Source organism: Mobula hypostoma, chromosome 11, assembly GCF_963921235.1.
Source record: "Mobula hypostoma chromosome 11, sMobHyp1.1, whole genome shotgun sequence".
NCBI classification, from domain to species: domain Eukaryota; kingdom Metazoa; phylum Chordata; class Chondrichthyes; order Myliobatiformes; family Myliobatidae; genus Mobula; species Mobula hypostoma.
In genome coordinates this window covers 57,841,571-57,859,292 of record NC_086107.1, presented here as the reverse complement: position 1 = coordinate 57,859,292, position 17,722 = coordinate 57,841,571, and the positions used below count along the sequence as shown (strand labels likewise).

Genomic DNA, 17,722 nt, shown 5'->3' with positions numbered 1-17,722 from the left:
GTCCACAAGCACCCAATCTATCTGGAAATCAGAAGCTACACCAGGAACCGATCCAGTAGGTGAAACACCATTTTAGCAGTAAAGGAGAAGTGGTAGTACAGAGCTACTGCTTCAGCCAACTTCAGCTACCAAAGAGGCTGCACCTTGCAGGAAAGACAAGAAAAGCTGCTAAAGAAAAACTTAGGGACTCCTGGGCCAGCCAAAAACTCGGGAGAGTCCGTATGCAGCTGATGTCTCCACTTTAACACTTAGCCCAGCGGGAAATACAACAGATCACACATGACTGATGGTGCAGCAGGAAAACTTGGGGAGGCCACACACAACTTGGAGACTGCCCACTATCAGCGTGACTCCTCAGGGATTACACACTCAGATTCCAGGGCTGCAGGAGAGTTTCTACAAATCTATGCCCAAGCAGTGATTTCAGAGGAAGCAAAAGCCAATTTGCTAGTCCAGAAAGAAAACAGGAAGACCTAACAGGTAGCTGATAAAACAGCAGATCGCAGCAGAGAAGGACTTTAAGAGAAACATAGAAATAGGAGAGTCAATAGGCAGCAAGACAACAGCAGGGAAATAAAAACAACCAGCAGATGTGTCTGGACAGTCAAAGACACAGTAGTAGCCAACATAAGCCAACACAGATGACGGCATGATGAACATAACATACAGCTACTGGATTGTACAAGGGAAAATATCCCATACAGAGTTAGCAGTAACTGAGGCTACAATATTTGTTTCCTAAGGTGGTGGCAGCATACAATATCCCCTAATGAATCATCAATAGCTGGCTCAAATTTCAGATGAAAAAGTATTCATCAGGCCATTTCCAAAACTCCCCGTAAACCAAGATTTTATTCAGTCTTGGGAACACTGTATCCTTAAGTATGCTGAGATTAATATATTCAACAAATGGGACGCTGCTCGTTTGCAGACAGACCCAGTGTTGAGCGGCAAAGTTCTGGCTTCGTAGATCATATTCCTTGTTTCAGTCCAATGTACATCGCTCCACTTTGTATGTGGCATTCCTGCAACAGACTGTAGGTCTTGCTACAGTAGAGAGCTTTTGCAAGCACACAAAACAAAGCAGAATGCAGCTGTGTTGAACTGCATGTAACCACAAAGCAGAAGCCAAAACTAACTTCACATTTTAGGTATAATTTTTCTTTGAATCAAATCTATTTTTTAACTAATTTTCATTGGAAAATTGAAGCAGGTGACTGTTTCATTACAGTCACTGATATTTAGTCTGTCTCCTAATTCGATGATGATTGCTTTGGTGTTACCAGCATTCTACACCCTGTTTGTGCAGAGTAATCTCAGTCAGCAAAATGACTTTCATCATCAATACTCTCACACTACAGGCCATCAAATTCCTGCATATCAAACATCATTGCTAATATACATGGGAACTTATTTCTCAGAAGCTTTCTAAAGCATGTCTGACAGAACATTATCAACACAGCCCTTTTTTACAGAGGAACTTTCAATCAACAGGATGCCTCTGAAATGCATTGAGTAATGGTTAGCACAATGCTTTACAGTACCAGCGACTGGGTTCAATTCCTGCGCTACCTGTAAGAAGTTTGTACGTTCTCCCCTTGACTGTGTAGGTTTCCTCTGGGTGCTCTGGTTTCCTCCCACAGTCCAAAAATGTATCGGTTGATAGGTTAATTGGTCATTGTCAATTGTCCCGTATTTAGGCTGGGGTTAACTCAGAGGTGGCTGAGTGGTGGGGGGAGGGGGAGGGGGTCGAAGGACTGGAAGGGCCTATTGCAAACTGTATGTCAATAAACAAATAAATAAACAATGCCTAAATTAACAGCGGCCACAATCCAGTACACAGCTTCAACATGCAGCCTCAAACCCTGGAGAGAGAGGGACATGCCTGTCCTAGCATGCAACATCAGCTCTGGCAGACCTGCTGAATGAGATCTACAGTGAGATCCAATGGGCAGGAAGGTGGTACTGCAATGTTCCGTGGAGAGCACAGGACATGGCAAGGCACAGAAGACGTCGCAGTCATCCTGTGCGAGCAAGGAAGACCCCTGTTGGTGAAGTTTGTTCGTACCACTGGACCCAGACTTCTGAGGTGGAGAGATTGGATCTGCCCCAGTGCAGTGGCTTTTCCACATTAAAAACTCTCCCGCACAGGTTCCCTGTCTCCGTTGGACGCCATGGACAACCACCATTTATAATTGCAACATGATATATTTCCAAAGCTGTTCTATGCCTTCATGAAGAAACAAGTAATTTATTTATAAGCCAAGACTAAAGCAAAGCAAACTAGATCAGCTAATTTCATTCACACACACCAATACCAATCTAAGTCGTTCATTCATAAAACAATTTCTGAGCATCCATTTATTCATTCACAGAACAATTCTGGCCATTCATTCATGCATTAAAACTAAGTAAACCTGTTAGAACATATGGAGACTAAACCTTTACTAAAACAATAAAGAACAGGTCTTTCACCATCTCATTTTTATTATCAAAAATACTGACAACAAAAATGTTCTGTTTCAAAGCAGACAGCTGGTTATCATAGAAACACAGTTCAGTGCTGTTGTATATGTAATAAGAGTGAGCCCACTCTTAGGAGAAATTACTTGTTGTTATGACAAAGCTCTTCAATAACTAGGGCAGGTTAAAGAGTAGTATGCTGATTAAATGCTTCAGAATCAAAATTAGGAATAATATCACTGACATACGGTATGTCATGAATTTTGTTGTTTTGCAGAAGTACATTACAATACATAACAATAAAGATTATAAATTACTATTAGTATATATAAAAAGAGTAACTTAGTTTAACTAAGTTGTGGAAAAAGAGGGGAAAGATACTGAAGTAGTGTTTGTTCAGAATTCTGATATTCCATTCAGAAATCTGATAGTGCAGGGGAAGAAACTGTGGCTGAAACATTGAGTGAGAGTCTTCAGGCCTTTGTACCTTCTCCTTGATGATAGCAATGAGCAGAGGGCATGTCCTGGATGATGCGGCCCTTAATGATGGATGCTGCCTTTTTGAGGCATCACCTTTTGAAGGTGTTCTGGATACTGGGGAGGCTAGTGCCCATGATGGAGCTGACTGAGCTTACAACTTTCTGCAGATTTTTTCCAGTCCTGTGCAGTGGCACCTCCATGCTAGACAGTTAGGGTGCTCTCCACAGTACATCTTGAGAAATTTGTGAATGCCTTTGGTGAGATATCAATTCTTCTCAAAGTTGTTGACCTGTCATCAACAAAGGAGGAGGGTGACTCAAAATATAAGTCATATTTTGAAAGTGTACTTGAAAGGAATCTTCTATTGACTTAACTAAGGGTACTTAGCCCCATCCACAAACAAAGAGTTTTTAAGCACACTAGTACAATGAAAAAACTTAACTAAAGAAGCAAGCAGAAACAACCCTGGTCTATTGTCAGTGCCAGTCGTGGTTTATTCCACCATCCAATGGCTACTTGCTCCAGAGGTTGCCCTGTCATGCTTGCTGTCGGCTCCCAGAAGCAGTAGAGTGCCAAAGAAAGATGAATACATCTGCAGGGGCCTTAAGACTACATTTTCAACAGATGTGTCCTTCGCTGCACTGAATAGTATCTGTGGATGTAGTTACTGAATGTAGCGATTAGCAGATCTTGAAGACAGAATGCTCTCAGGAAAGAGAGCGAGAGTGTAAAAATGATGCAACAAAACTGATATCAACAAAAATCTGATATTTGATATCTGAGCACAATGTCATGTGAAAGTTGATTTATTTTGGTGTTCCCTGTATTAATACTTCCACCTTCAGCATTGCAACACTGCATGCTGTTGGCAGCTTCCTTGGAGCACTGGCTTTTAACAACTCAATATACAAGAAAAAAATATTTATTTTATGAGATAAAGAATTTTTTACACCGAATAATACTGGCTAAGCATACCTTAAGGTGTTACTGAGCCATGTTCTCTAATGTCATCATAGCCAGGTGGGGGGGGGGGGTGGAGGGGAGTAGGGATAAACTCCCTAAATGCTCCAAATGGTGTGTGTCTCATAAAGCCTCTGATAAACAAGTCCAACTTTTGGCCTTCACATGTGACTCAGCTAATAAAGCAGGTGGAACTGTTTCTACTAACAGCAGAAGAAGCAAAGATGGGTTATGGGCATCTTAAAACCAGTCACTCCGGGTAGATGGGGCTCATTAGCCATAGTTGGCAGCTCATCTAGGAAAAGGAAAACTGATCTTAAAGCTCCGTTGCATGGCAGCTTTACCCACGCATTGGGAAGGCTTCAGGAGTGAACATCGAGGAAAAATCGAGAGCTGGAGTCCCTAAGGCAGTACTACATTGAGTTCAACTCTGACTGGCAAGTCCTGCGAGACTGCTGGTGCCAAACTGTATCAGCCTCTGCCACTGTTGCTTTGCTTGAACAGGGGAGACTGCTGCATGGGCAACAGTTTGCTCTTCATATCGTACTGTCCTGGCTTGCGTATCGCATAGACTGCTTGGACACAACATCCATGATTGACCGCACCAACGGAGGCCTCACTCACACAACCAATCTAGGAATATTGAAGGTCTGAAGTGAGATCTATGATTTGACCGGCTCGGTTAGTAGGAGATGACCATGTGCAGATTGTAATGTTGAGAATTACTGCATCGATTCACAATGATTTTGTTGCTGAAAAGGAAAATGATGATTGATTATCTCTCTTAAAGGAACCTATCTGTTTAACACGTTAGAAGGATCTGATAGGGGAGAAAAAATATTCTATCTGAAAAGCAAATCAAGAACATTATAATCCTAAAATCTAGAGCCAGGGTACCATGTGAAAAAAGATCAAAATTATTTTTTCTGAACCAATTTCCCCCAGGATCAATAAAGTATGACTATGACTATGACTATGACTATTTCAAAGAGAAATTAGGGGGTATTTCTTCTGCAGAAATCTTATTTCTCTCATCGAGAAGGAAATGAATGCTGAGGTCTGAAGGTTCAGAGTGATAGATGTTTATCATTTGTTTTCAGAGTGATACACTAAACTAATAAGGGATTTGGAACAAAGGTGGGCAGGTAGAAAGAGAAATCGGAATTTCGAAGTATTGTTTAAAGCGCTAGAAGATTTTACTGAGTGTTGTTGTGTATGAAATGTCGAAATTTAGCATGCGGTGAGTGATTAAGATGGCAAATGAAATTTTGTCCATTAGTGTAAACAGATTTCAAATACAGACACAATGTTGCAACTTAAGAGTTTGCTGGCAGAAACAGGTCTAGAGTATTCGTATGGACTGGCCTCTTTATTAATAAAAGACTCAGGGATATACTCACTTTCAAAACAGTTCAGAGAAGATTCATTCAGTTGATATCTGGAAGGTATTATAAGGTGGAGCAGATTGAGACAATACTCAGTGGAGTTTAGAATTCTAGAGAGGTGACCACATCAAATCTTGCAAGATTCTGGAAGAATTGACATGTTACACATTGAAGGAATATTTCCCCTCATTAGTAGGGGGAGGATGGTATGGTTTTCAGAACTGTAGTGCCAGATTCTAGAATATTTGACTATTTGTGTTGAAAATGAGGAGGAAATTTAGAGGTTAGAATATAGTAGAATTCTATATCACAGAAAAATGTGGAGGCTAAATTATTGAACATACTGAAGGCTGAGACAGGCAGATTTTGTTTGCAGTGGAGTCAAGGATAATGGGAACTGATAGGATAATGGAATGGAGACAGAAATTAAATCAGCTATGATTGCACTGAATGATAGAGCAGAATTGAAGGGTAATATTGCCTGCTCCCGTTTGAACTTTATATCTTTGTTTGCACTTAAGTGAATAGTGGAGAGCTGCAGGAACTTAAAGGCAGCTCCTAATTCCTTGGTGACTCCAGCACGGCTGAGGTTCTGAAATTACCTTAGTTAGAATAAGGAAAAGTACCAATAGAAATGGAGGAAGTTTTTAAGTCATGCATGACAGAAAGATATACATGTCAACATATATAGTATCAACCAACAGAAACACTTCTAAAAATAAACTCTCTGACAGTATTTTATCAAAAATATAGCATTCAGAATATATTTAATTGCACTATTTCCACTAGTGATAGTTTAATACAGCTGTTCCATACGATGAACTCAGTTTCTTCCCCAGAAAACCTTATACATTCAATGAAACTGCTAAATCAAATCCAGCGCCCTTGCACTGTTAGCCTTAGTAATTGTTCCCAGTCGGCTGAATGCCTGCTATCCTAAGTCCAAGTCTATAATAAAGTCATGCTTAACGTCTCCTTCTATTCGGGATATTTTATGTGTTAATGTATTCTTTTGTTCTTATACTCAGGTATTTACCTTTAATTAATATCCAGCAGATCAGATCCCAGAAAGAATCTGGCCCTCACTGAACTAGCCCTGGCTATTTGGGAAGTTGTGTGATCAGCAACTCAGTTATGGCAAGAAATATCTTTCAATAAGTCCATTCTGCACCCAGGGGAAAGTTTTAAACTATATTTTTGAATATTACAGTTGTGTTGACAACAAACTAGTTCACGGTGAAGGAAACAGCCGTTAACTTCTCTTTTGAAAAGGCAGCATAGCAGAGTGGCACGGTGACCAGAATGGCTCCCTCCATCTCCAGCAACAGGGTTCAGACTTGGAATCTGGTGTTGCCCATGTGGAATTTGTACATTTTCTCTCTGACTACACAAATTTCCTTCCTCATTCCAAACATATGTTGGTTGGTAGGTTAATTTGTCATATAAATTCATTTGTTTGTTTAGCGGGATGTAGAATCTGCAGGTTGGGGCGGGGGCTGTAGGAAGATGCTGGAAATGTTGGGAGATTAAGTTACAGGAAAAATTATTAAGGAATTGGATTGCCCCAAGATTGAGTTGCTTGTAATGGCCTTTTATGATGTCAAAGGAAATATAGATGGTATCCAAGCACTCACAAGATTTCTAAAAACACAGTTGCATTCCTTTCTCCCAGAGCCCAAGTATAACGAGAAAAACCTGAATAATATGTACAGTGCCTATAAAAGGTATTCATCCATCCTTTTTGACTTTGTCATGTTGGGCAAGGATCGCAAGATCTTGCATCTGCGGACTCCAGAGCCTGCCGGCCCCGACGCTAGCAGGCATGAACTTTCGGTTGCGGCCCCTGCCGTTGATCTCGGCGGCTCCAACACCTCGGGACATGTTCAGGGCCCGGACTCCAGCAACGACCATGGACACATTCGAAGTGATTACGCAACCACCAACTGCGACTCCAGCCTTGAACTCCAGGCCGGGTCTTTATGTGCTGCTGTTGTGACTCCCGTCTCCCCTTCCCCCACCACCACTCCGCAGCCCCGTCTTCCTCAGATCCCACCGTCAGCTCCTGGGCCCTCAGAGGCTCCATCTTTCTCTCACCCCAACCCTCCCCTCTCCACTGACACCCCCAGCCTCCCCCCTCCCCCCTCTGATCCCAGCTCTCATCCGTGCCGGGTCTTTACCATCCCCTCCGACCTTCAACTGTCGGAGGCAGAACGCTCTGTCCTCAGTAAGGGCCTCACGTTTGTCCCCCTTCGCCCACACCTCAGCGAGTTCCGTGTTCGCCACGATGCGGAACTTTTCTTCCGCCGTCTCCATCTCCGAGCCTACTTCTTCGGCAAGGACTCTTCCACCCCCACCGATGACCCCTTCTCCCGTCTTCAACCCTCCTCTTCTTCATGGACACCCCGCTCTGGTCTTCTGCCTGCTCTGGATCTCTTTATCGCTAACTGCCGACGGGACATCAACCGTCTCGACTTTACCGCACCTTGTCCCCATTCCAACCTCACTCCTTCGGAATGCTCTGCTCTCCACTCCCTCCGCACTAATCCTAACATTATTATTAAACCCGCTGATAAGGGGGGTGCTGTTGTAGTCTGGCGTACTGACCTCTACCTTGCCGAGGCACAGCGACAACTCGCGGATACCTCCTCTTATTTACCCCTCGATCGTGACCCCACTAAGGAGCACCAGGCCATTGTCTCCCACACTATCAACGACTTTATCCGCTCAGGGGATCTCCCATCCACTGCTACCAACCTTATAGTTCCCACACCCCGCACTTCCCGTTTCTACCTCCTACCCAAGATCCACAAACCTGCCTGTCCTGGCCGACCTATTGTCTCAGCTTGCTCCTGCCCCACCGAACTCGTTTCTGCATACCTCGACACTGTTTTATCACCCCTTGTTCAATCCCTTCCGACCTATGTTCGTGACACTTCTCACGCTCTTAAACTTTTCGATGATTTTAAGTTCCCTGGCCCCCACCGCTTTATTTTCACCATGGATGTCCAGTCCCTATATACTTCCATCCCCCATCAGGAAGGTCTCAAAGCTCTACGCTTCTTTTTGGATTCCAGACCTAATCAGTTCCCCTCTACCACCACTCTGCTCCGTCTAGCGGAATTAGTCCTTACTCTTAATAATTTCTCCTTTTGCTCCTCCCATTTCCTCCAAACTAAAGGTGTAGCTATGGGCACCCGTATGGGTCCTAGCTATGCCTGCCTTTTTGTTGGGTTTGTGGAACAATCTATGTTCCGTGCCTATTCTGGTATCTGTCCCCCACTTTTCCTTCGCTACATCGACGACTGCATTGGCGCTGCTTCCTGCACGCATGCAGAACTCGTTGACTTTATTAACTTTGCCTCCAACTTTCACCCTGCCCTCAAGTTTACCTGGTCCATTTCCGACACCTCCCTCCCCTTTCTAGATCTTTCTGTCTCTATCTCTGGAGACAGCTTATCCACTGATGTCTACTATAAGCCTACTGACTCTCACAGCTATCTGGACTATTCCTCTTCTCACCCTGTCTCTTGCAAAACTGCCATCCCCTTCTCGCAATTCCTCCGTCTCCGCCGCATCTGCTCTCAGGATGAGGCTTTTCATTCTAGGACGAGGGAGATGTCTTCATTTTTTAAAGAAAGGGGCTTCCCTTCCTCCACTATCAACTCTGCTCTTAAACGCATCTCCCCCATTTCACGTACATCTGCTCTCACTCCATCCTCCCACCACCCCACTAGGAATAGGGTTCCCCTGGTCCTCACCTACCACCCCACCAGCCTCCGGGTCCAACATATTATTCTCCGTAACTTCCGCCACCTCCAACGGGATCCCACCACTAAGCACATCTTTCCCTCCCCCCCTCTCTCTGCATTCCGCAGGGATCGCTCCTTACACAACTCCCTTGTCCATTCGTCCCCCCCATCCCTCCCCACTGATCTCCCTCCTGGCACTTATCCGTGTAAGCGGAACAAGTGCTACACATGCCCTTACACTTCCTCCCTTACCACCATTCAGGGCCCCAAACAGTCCTTCCAGGTGAGGCATCACTTCACCTGTGAGTCGACTGGGGTGATATACTGCGTCCGGTGCTCCCGACGTGGCCTTTTATATATTGGTGAGACCCGACGCAGACTGGGAGACCGCTTTGCTGAACATCTACGCTCTGTCCGCCAGAGAAAGCAGGATCTCCCAGTGGCCACACATTTTAATTCCACATCCCATTCCCATTCTGACATGTCTATCCACGGCCTCCTCTACTGTAAAGATGAAGCCACACTCAGGTTGGAGGAACAACACCTTATATTCCGTCTGGGTAGCCTCCAACCTGATGGCATGAACATTGACTTCTCTAACTTCCGCTAGGCCCCACCTCCCCCTCGTACCCCAGCTGTTACTCATTTTTATGCACACATTCTTTCTCTCACTCTCCTTTTTCTCCCTCTGTCCCTCTGAATATACCTCTTGCCCATCCTCTGGGTCACCCCCCCCCCCCCGTCTTTCTTCCTGGACCTCCTGTCCCACGATCCTCTCGTATCCCCTTTTGCCTGTCACCTGTCCAGCTCTCGGCTCTATCCCTCCCCCTCCTGTCTTCTCCTATCATTTTGCATCTCCCTCTCCCCCTCCAGCTTTCAAATCCCTTACTCACTCTTCCTTCAGTTAGTCCCGACGAAGGGTCTCGGCCTGAAACGTCGACTGCGCCTCTTCCTATAGATGCTGCCTGGCCTGCTGCGTTCACCAGCAACTTTGATGTGTGTTGTTCATCCATCCTTGGAAGTTTTCATGTTTTATTGTTTTACAACATTGAATCACTCTGGATTTAATTTGGTTTTTTAACACTGATCAACAGAAAAGACTCTTTCATGTCAAAGTGTAAACAAATTTCTAAAAATTAGTCTAAATTTATTACAATTATTAAACACAAAATAATTGATTGTATACAATCAATTCAATATTTAGTAGATGCACCTTTGGCAGCAATTACACCCTTGAGTCTGTGTGGATAGGTCTCTATCAGCTTTACATATCTGGGGACTGCAATTTCTCCCCATTCTTCTTTACAAAACTGCTCAAGCTCTGTCAGATTGCATGGGGATCATGAGTGAACAGCCCCATTCAAATCCAGCCACAAATACTCAATTGGATTGAGGTCTGGGCTCTGACTTGGCCACTCCAGCACATTGACTTTGTTGTTTTTAAGCCATTCCTGTGTAGCTTCACTTTATGCTTGGGGTCATTGTCTTGCTGGAAAACAAATCTTCTCCCAGGTCGCAGTTCTCTTGCAGACTGCATCAGGTTTTCCTTCAGAATTCCCCTGTATTTTGTGGCATACGTTTTACCCTCTACCTTCACAAGCCTTCCAGGGCCTGCTGCAGTGAAGCATCCCCATAGCATGATGTAGTCACCACCATGCTTCACGGTAGGGATGATGTGCGGTGCTTGGTTTACACTAAAGATAACATTGATGGCCAAAAAGCTTGATATTTGTTTCATTAGACCGTAGAACCTTCTTCCTGCTGACTTCAGAGTCTCCCACATGCCTTCTGGCACATTCTAGCAGAGATTTTATGTAAGTTTTTTTCAACAGTGGTTTTCTTTTTGCCACTCTTCCATAAAGCTGTGACTGGAAGTTTTTTTTTAGCGCAGTCTCTCCCATCTCAGCTATTGAAGCTTGTAACTCCTCAGAATTTTCATAGGTCTCTTATTGGTAACCCCCACGTCCTCTCTTGCATGGTCACTTAGTTTTGGAGGACAGGCTGCTCTAGGCTGATTTTATAGCTGTGCCATATTCTTTGCATTTCTTGATGATTCACTGAACTGTACTCCAACAGAAATTCAGTGACTTGGAAATTTTCTTGTATCCATCTCCTGACTTATGCTTTTCAGTTACCTCTTTCACGGAGTTGCTAGGAGTGTTGTTTTGTCTTCATGGTGTAGTTTTTGCCAGGATACTGACTCACCAGCAGTTGGACCTTCCAGAAACAGGTGTATTTTTACCACAATCAATTGAAACACCTTGACTGCACACAGGTTTATATACAGCTAGGACACTTCAACTAATTGCGTGACTTCTAAAACCAACTGGCTGCACCAGTGATGATTTGGTGTGTCATATTAAAGGGGGTGAATACTTATGCAATCAAGTATTTTGTATTTTATAATTGTAATTAATTTAGATCTGTTTTCACTTTGACACTAGAATCTTTTTTTGTTGATCAATGTCAAAAGGAGCCAAATTAAATCAACTGTCATTCAATGTTGTAAAACAATAAAACATGAGGACTCTTCCGGGGGGTGGGGGGTGGTGGTGAATACTTTTTATAGGCAACGTATCAAAACCGCATAATAGACAACTCAGGCTGAGTGTTACGGTGAATGAGATTTTAAAGGAGGGAAATATTCTCCATTCTAATTTTGAAATTAATCAAGTATCATTAGAAGAGAAGATGAAACAACAGAGTAGGTTTTAAAAACATTCCAGGGATTGCAAAATCAGCAGGTCTCTACAAAAGTGATTCAGAACGCAAAATGAAAAACTTGAGTCTTATTACATCATCAGTGAGTGGATTCCTTAGCTATGAAATGCCTGTTTCAGAAAACGCAGGATTGCCTTTTTAATAAATCTCAGTCTATTTTAAAACCATTTCCAATCTGTACTCAGAAACTATTGCACATATGTGTAATTGTAAAACAAAAAACAAATTGGAATGCACCACCCCAAGGGAGTTGGGTGCAGTTTAGAGGAGTTTGTTCTCAAGATAATTTAATCGAAACATTCAGAAAAATAAAGGCTACATCCAGTCATACAAGCAGTTTAAAATAAATTGATTTAAGGAAAACTAGACCTTAGAATTAAAAGCTTTTCCTGCCAACTTTTCAATAATTGTCAATTTGATCCATTTCTTCAAAATAAAAATTGAATCTGTTTCTGACTGGCTCACATATGACTGTGAAGAAAAGCTAAATACTGCTTTGAATTGTTAAGGCCAGGGCCAGAACAATTTCCTGTACTAGTTCTGACACCCTAGAAGGTTAATGTATAATCAGATCAGTCATACAATAAGGAAGGGAAATCACGGTATTAACTATGAGGGCCTTCAATGATGATGAAGTATAACAAAAAAAAACTTTTTTAAAAAATGCAAGTTTTAAGAAAATACAATGTTGCACATTTAATAAGTTTCTTTATGCTGATATACCAAGATCTGTTACGATCAATAAGTTTAAATTGGCAGGTAAGTGGATTACAATTAACATGTCATTTTAATCATACTGGCTAACAAATTTAAAATTGAACTAACTATATCTGGAAGCCATATCAATTTTGATCCGTGGGATATTAATGCCATCTGAGGCATGTCTGGATAGAGAATGACTATCGTTCTTTGCCAAAATTGTTCTCGTTGCCTATTCCTCTTCCCACATATACTGCCCAACCTAAGACTATTTCCAGCATTTTCTGTTTATAATTGCAAACATCAGACAAGTCCACAGATGTTCAAAGCCAAGGAGGTACGCACATAGTGGAGTGCCTGAAACTGCTCAGTGAAAGAGATTGGGGTTGGCTGTGTAAGAGGCATTGGCTGTTCCTAGCCCAGAAGCAGAGCTGTAAGGCACATCTTTTCAAAGCTGCTTTCACTTTTTTTCAGTTGTCATTTCCCAAGGCCTAGGAGACTCAGTCTAGAGTTAACCGTTGAAAGCAGGGTCAGTTAGAAGGTGTCAGCCTCATGACACTATCAAAACACCCAATTTGGTTTGCGGGTGCTTCGACTCAGTTACACTTAAAAATGAGTGGGTTGGAGGAGACCAGTTTACATTCAGACCTATAATCTTTTAGCATAGCCAAAACAACCAAACTTTCAATATAGTTTCTTATTTTAAAATATCTACTGTTTATTTACATAACATTGCTTAGACATCTTTTTACACACTGTTCACTAGTACCCATCAAAAATGTTACCAGCACAATTTTACCAATTTAGACCTAAAGTGATGTTCATTTTTTTTCTCACCATCAATGTCAGAATGGTTTAATAATGTATCACTGAAAAGGTGACTGGACCTTCCATCATCTGAAATTTAAAAAAAACAAATTATGAAAATATCAATTAAATCCCAGCACATATATCTGACCTTGCAATCTTTATAAATTTCTTTAGAAAAGACAATATTGGAATTAATTTTCAAATTGCTGACTTTGCCTCTCAAGTCAATGCTATTACAGAGGATGTCTACCAAGTATCTGAAGTTAATCAGTGTTAATTTGGGTCCCACACAAAAAAAATCTCCTTTCCAATTTTTATCGCATTCAAAACTAAACAATGCAGATGCGCTATCTCAGAAGTAATTGATAGTTGCTATGGTTACCTGAACAGGCGATTCCTTGTTGACCTCCTCTGCAGAAGCAGAGATTGGGTGCGACACAGAAACCATTCCCACATCCAAAGGAACACACAGCTACAAACAAATCAAGAAAGGCCAAAAGTTAAAGTGCACCACTCTCCCAGTAGAAAATGTTTGCACTAATTTACAACAGCTGAACTTTGGAACTGCTTGCAGTAATCATCGCAGCTTGTAATAATTAGGTTCTTTAATTTTAGAAACTATTGCACGACTTTTCCAAGACATTTTTTTATAACAATCATTATCAAGTATAAGCAATGTGGTTCAAAGAATACTCCAACCAATAGTGCTTCAGATATGCAACAAAGATCCTGAGACCATGTTGGAGAAGCGTATCAGAGAAACAAAGGAACACAAGAATATTCTTGAAGTGAACATTACAATATACTGAAAAAGATTCAGAACTGGAGGGGTAGAAGATGAATCTGCAGCTGATAATGTGGGGACAGACAGTGCAATAGGAGGGAGTTGGGATAGATTTCAAAGGCTGACAGACAAGGCATGAATAGACCTTGGATAGGAATCAGATCTGCCTTTCCTGTGATCTCCACACAAGCTCTGGCACTCCCTGTGCTAATCAGGCAGTAAACACCATCAGCCTGGAGGCAATGGTCCTGCCCATCATTGTGCTTCCGGTGTGAAAGAGAGTAGGAATAAGAGCAAAGAGTGATATTGTGTATGTGTGTGTGGGTGCCAGTGGTATGTTCAGCTCAATGGTATATGCATGGGCGCAAGTGAGGAAGTAAGAGTCAGTGTTCAGCAAGTGAGGAGATAACTGAGTGAGCGAGTGAGAGACAGAGTCATTGAAGAATGATTGAGTTTGAGAAAGTGTGAGTGAGTGCATTATTGGCAATGCGTCACTCTATATTTCCAGTCACACACCAGAAATTGTCTGTGCATATAAGAGATGCTCTTGCCACAGTAAAATATAGAGTGAATTTACCCTTCACTCTGTATAGGATTTACACTGAAAGAATGTCTGACCAAATCAGAACTTATTGGACAGTAGCCTAGAGGTTTTGGAGCAGGTTGAGAAAGTGAAGCCAAATCTGAAGAATCTCCTTCATTTTGTCACTTACGTATGACACACAGCCCACTGCCCAGTGTTGGGTTCCATCCAAGGCAGCACCCATTCCCATATCGTGATTGGCACATATGAGGACCGTGGCGATACCTACAAAGAAGAGAATGAATAAATGTGTCACATAGATATTGCCAAAAGAGCGGAGGGCCAAAGATAAGGAATTAATTCGTTACTGTTTTGTGGGCAAATATGACAGCCCCTTTACTCACAGAAACGGCCAGTTAATCTGGTTTGGTTGAGCAAAGAATAATTGCAAGCACAATTGCTTAGAATTGGAATTGGAGTTGGTTTATTGTTGTCATATGTACCAAGTTATTGTGAAAAGCTTGTCTTGCATTCTGTTCAGACAGACAAACTATTGCACAAAGTTCAAGATCATAATGAGATAGATAATGAGATCAAAAGTCCATCTTATTGTACAAGAGGTTGTTTCAAGAGCCTTATAACAGCCTGTCCGTGAGCCTGGTGATGCTTTGTATCTTCTGCATGATTGGAGAGGGAAGAAGAGAGAATGTTTGCAGAGGGTGGCGCCCTTGATTATACTTGCTGTTTCACAGAGACAGCGAGAAGTATAGACCATAGAGAGGAGGCTGTTTTCCATGATGTACTGAGTTGTTACTACAACACCGCTTTTTCTTGCAGTCATGTGCAGAGCAGTTGCCATTCCAAGTCATTATGGATCCAGTTAGAATGCTTTTTATGGAGTATTGATAAAAATGAGTAAGGATTGATGGTACATGCCAAGTTTACTTAGCTTCCTGAGAAAGTGGAGGCATTGATGAGCTTTCTTTGCCATGATAGCAATATAGCTAGACCAGGGCAGACTGTTGGTGATGTTCACTTCTAGGAACTCGAAGCTCTCAAACTTCTCAACCTCAGTACTGTTGATATCCCCCTCAACAAGAGGTTTTAGCAGTTTGGATACTGTTGGAGGGTTGGGGGTTGGCCTAACAGAAGAAAGTCACAGTGGTCGGGTCTCTGGCACGGAGTCTGCCTCTGTGACTCAGAACGGAAGGGGTGAGAAGAGGTATGTTGTGGTGATAGGGGATGCATTAGTTAGGGGAACAGACAGGAGGTTCTTTGGGCAAGAACAAGATTCCTGGATGGTATGTTACCTCCCAGGTGCCCAGGTCCAGGATATCTTGGATTGGGTCCAAAGCATTCTTAAGTGGAAGGTGAACAGCCTGAAGTCATGGTTCATGTAGATACCAAAGACATGGGTAGAATGAGTAATGAGGTTCTGCAGAGGGAGTTCTGGGAGTTAGGTGCTAAGTTAAAGGGCAGGACCTCCAGGGTTGAGATCACAGGATTGCTACATGTGTCACATGCTAGTGCAGCCAGGGCTAGGAAGATTATACAGTTAAAATGTAGCTAAGAAGTTGGTGTAGGAGGGAGAGCATAATATTATTAGATCATTGGGCTCTTCTTCCAGGGAAGGTGGGATCCTGTACAGAAGGAATGATTTGCGCCTAAACTGGAGGAGGACTAATATCCTAGCAGGAAGGCTTGTTATACTGCACGGTGGGGTTAAACTAGAATTGCAGGGGGATGAGAACCAGAGTACCAGAACAGTCAGTGGAGAGGTTGTGGAGGCCATTGTTGGTAAGACCTCAGACAAAGTCAGGAATCAAAAGGTTGAGCATGGAGTGACTAGTGTCCTGAGCTGTGTATATTTCAATGCAAGAAATATTGTAGGAAAGGCGGATGATAGTGCTGAAGATGAAGTAGTTGGTTTACAAACAGAGGCCATGTGTAGTGAGGAGAGGTTGTTGATAGGCAACATTGCAGTCAATAGGATAAGTTGCAATGTAAAAGTCAGACAAAAATCAAAATGGGTGAATAGAAGACTGAAGGTGATATATCTGAATGCGCACAGTGTATAAAGTAAGGGAAATGAACTTGTAGCACAGATGCAGATTGGCATCTATGATGTTGTAGGCATCACTGAATCATGGTTGAAAGAAGATTATAGTTGAGATCTTGATTTTGAAGGATTCACATTGTATCAAAAGGACAGGCTAGAAGGCAGAGGAGGCAGTGTCACTCTGTTGGTAAAAAATGAAACCAAATAGTTAGAAAGAGGTGACATAGGGTCGGAAGGTGTTGAATCATTGTGGATAGAACTAAGGAACAGCAAGGGTAACAAGACCTTGATGCGAGTTGTATACACACCACGAAACAGTCATAAGGATGTGGTTTACAAATTACAACAGGAGATAGAAAATGCATGTCAAAAGGGCAATATTACAATAGTCATGGGGGATTTCAATATGCGGGTAGATTGGAAAAATCAGGCTGGTGCTGGATTACAGGAGGGGGAATTTCTAGAGTGTCTATCAGATGTCCTTATAGCACAGCTCATGGTTGAGCCCACTAGGGGATCTGCTATTTTAGACTAGGTGTTGTGCAATGAAGCAGAATTGATTAGAAATCTTAAGGTAAAAGAACCCTGAAGGGCAACTGATCATAATATGATCGAATACACCCTGAAATTTCAGAAGAAAGATGACATAACTGTGACTAACAAGAGAAGTCAGAGCCAACATAAAAGCAAAACAGAGGGCATATAATAGAGCAAAAATTAATGGGAAGTTGGAGGATTGGAAAGCTTTTAATTACCAACAGAAGGCAACTAAATAGTGTCATTAAGAAGGTAAAAATGGAATACAAAAGTAACTGGCAAATAATATTAAAGAGGATACCAAAAGTTTCTTCAGATACATAAAGTGTAAAAGGGAGACAAGAGTGGATACCAGACCGCTGGAGAGTGATGCTGGAGAGGTAGTAATGGGGACAAGAAAATGGTAGATGAACTGAATAAGTATTTTGCATCACCTTTCACTGTGGAAGACACAAGCAGTATGGTGAAAGTTCCAGGTGTTAGGGGACATGAAGTGTGTGTCATTACTAGAGAGAAGGTTCTTGGCAAAATGAAAGGTCTAAAGGTAGATAC

General features: G+C 42.4%; 1 protein-coding gene across 6 annotated transcripts in view; it reads right to left on the bottom strand.

The window, feature by feature from the left end:
* Nucleotides 1-17,722, bottom strand: part of LOC134353775 (von Willebrand factor C and EGF domain-containing protein-like) — a 383,806-nt gene that overhangs the window by 264,392 nt on the left and 101,692 nt on the right. For all 6 annotated transcript variants that reach the window (XM_063062138.1, XM_063062137.1, XM_063062141.1 and 3 more), the window contains exons 2-4: nucleotides 14,765-14,859; nucleotides 13,650-13,739; nucleotides 13,295-13,354 (exon numbers count right to left, since the gene is read on the bottom strand). In XM_063062138.1, the coding sequence (XP_062918208.1) occupies nucleotides 13,295-13,354; nucleotides 13,650-13,739; nucleotides 14,765-14,859 (245 nt within the window). The remainder of the gene's footprint in view (nucleotides 1-13,294; nucleotides 13,355-13,649; nucleotides 13,740-14,764; nucleotides 14,860-17,722) is intronic.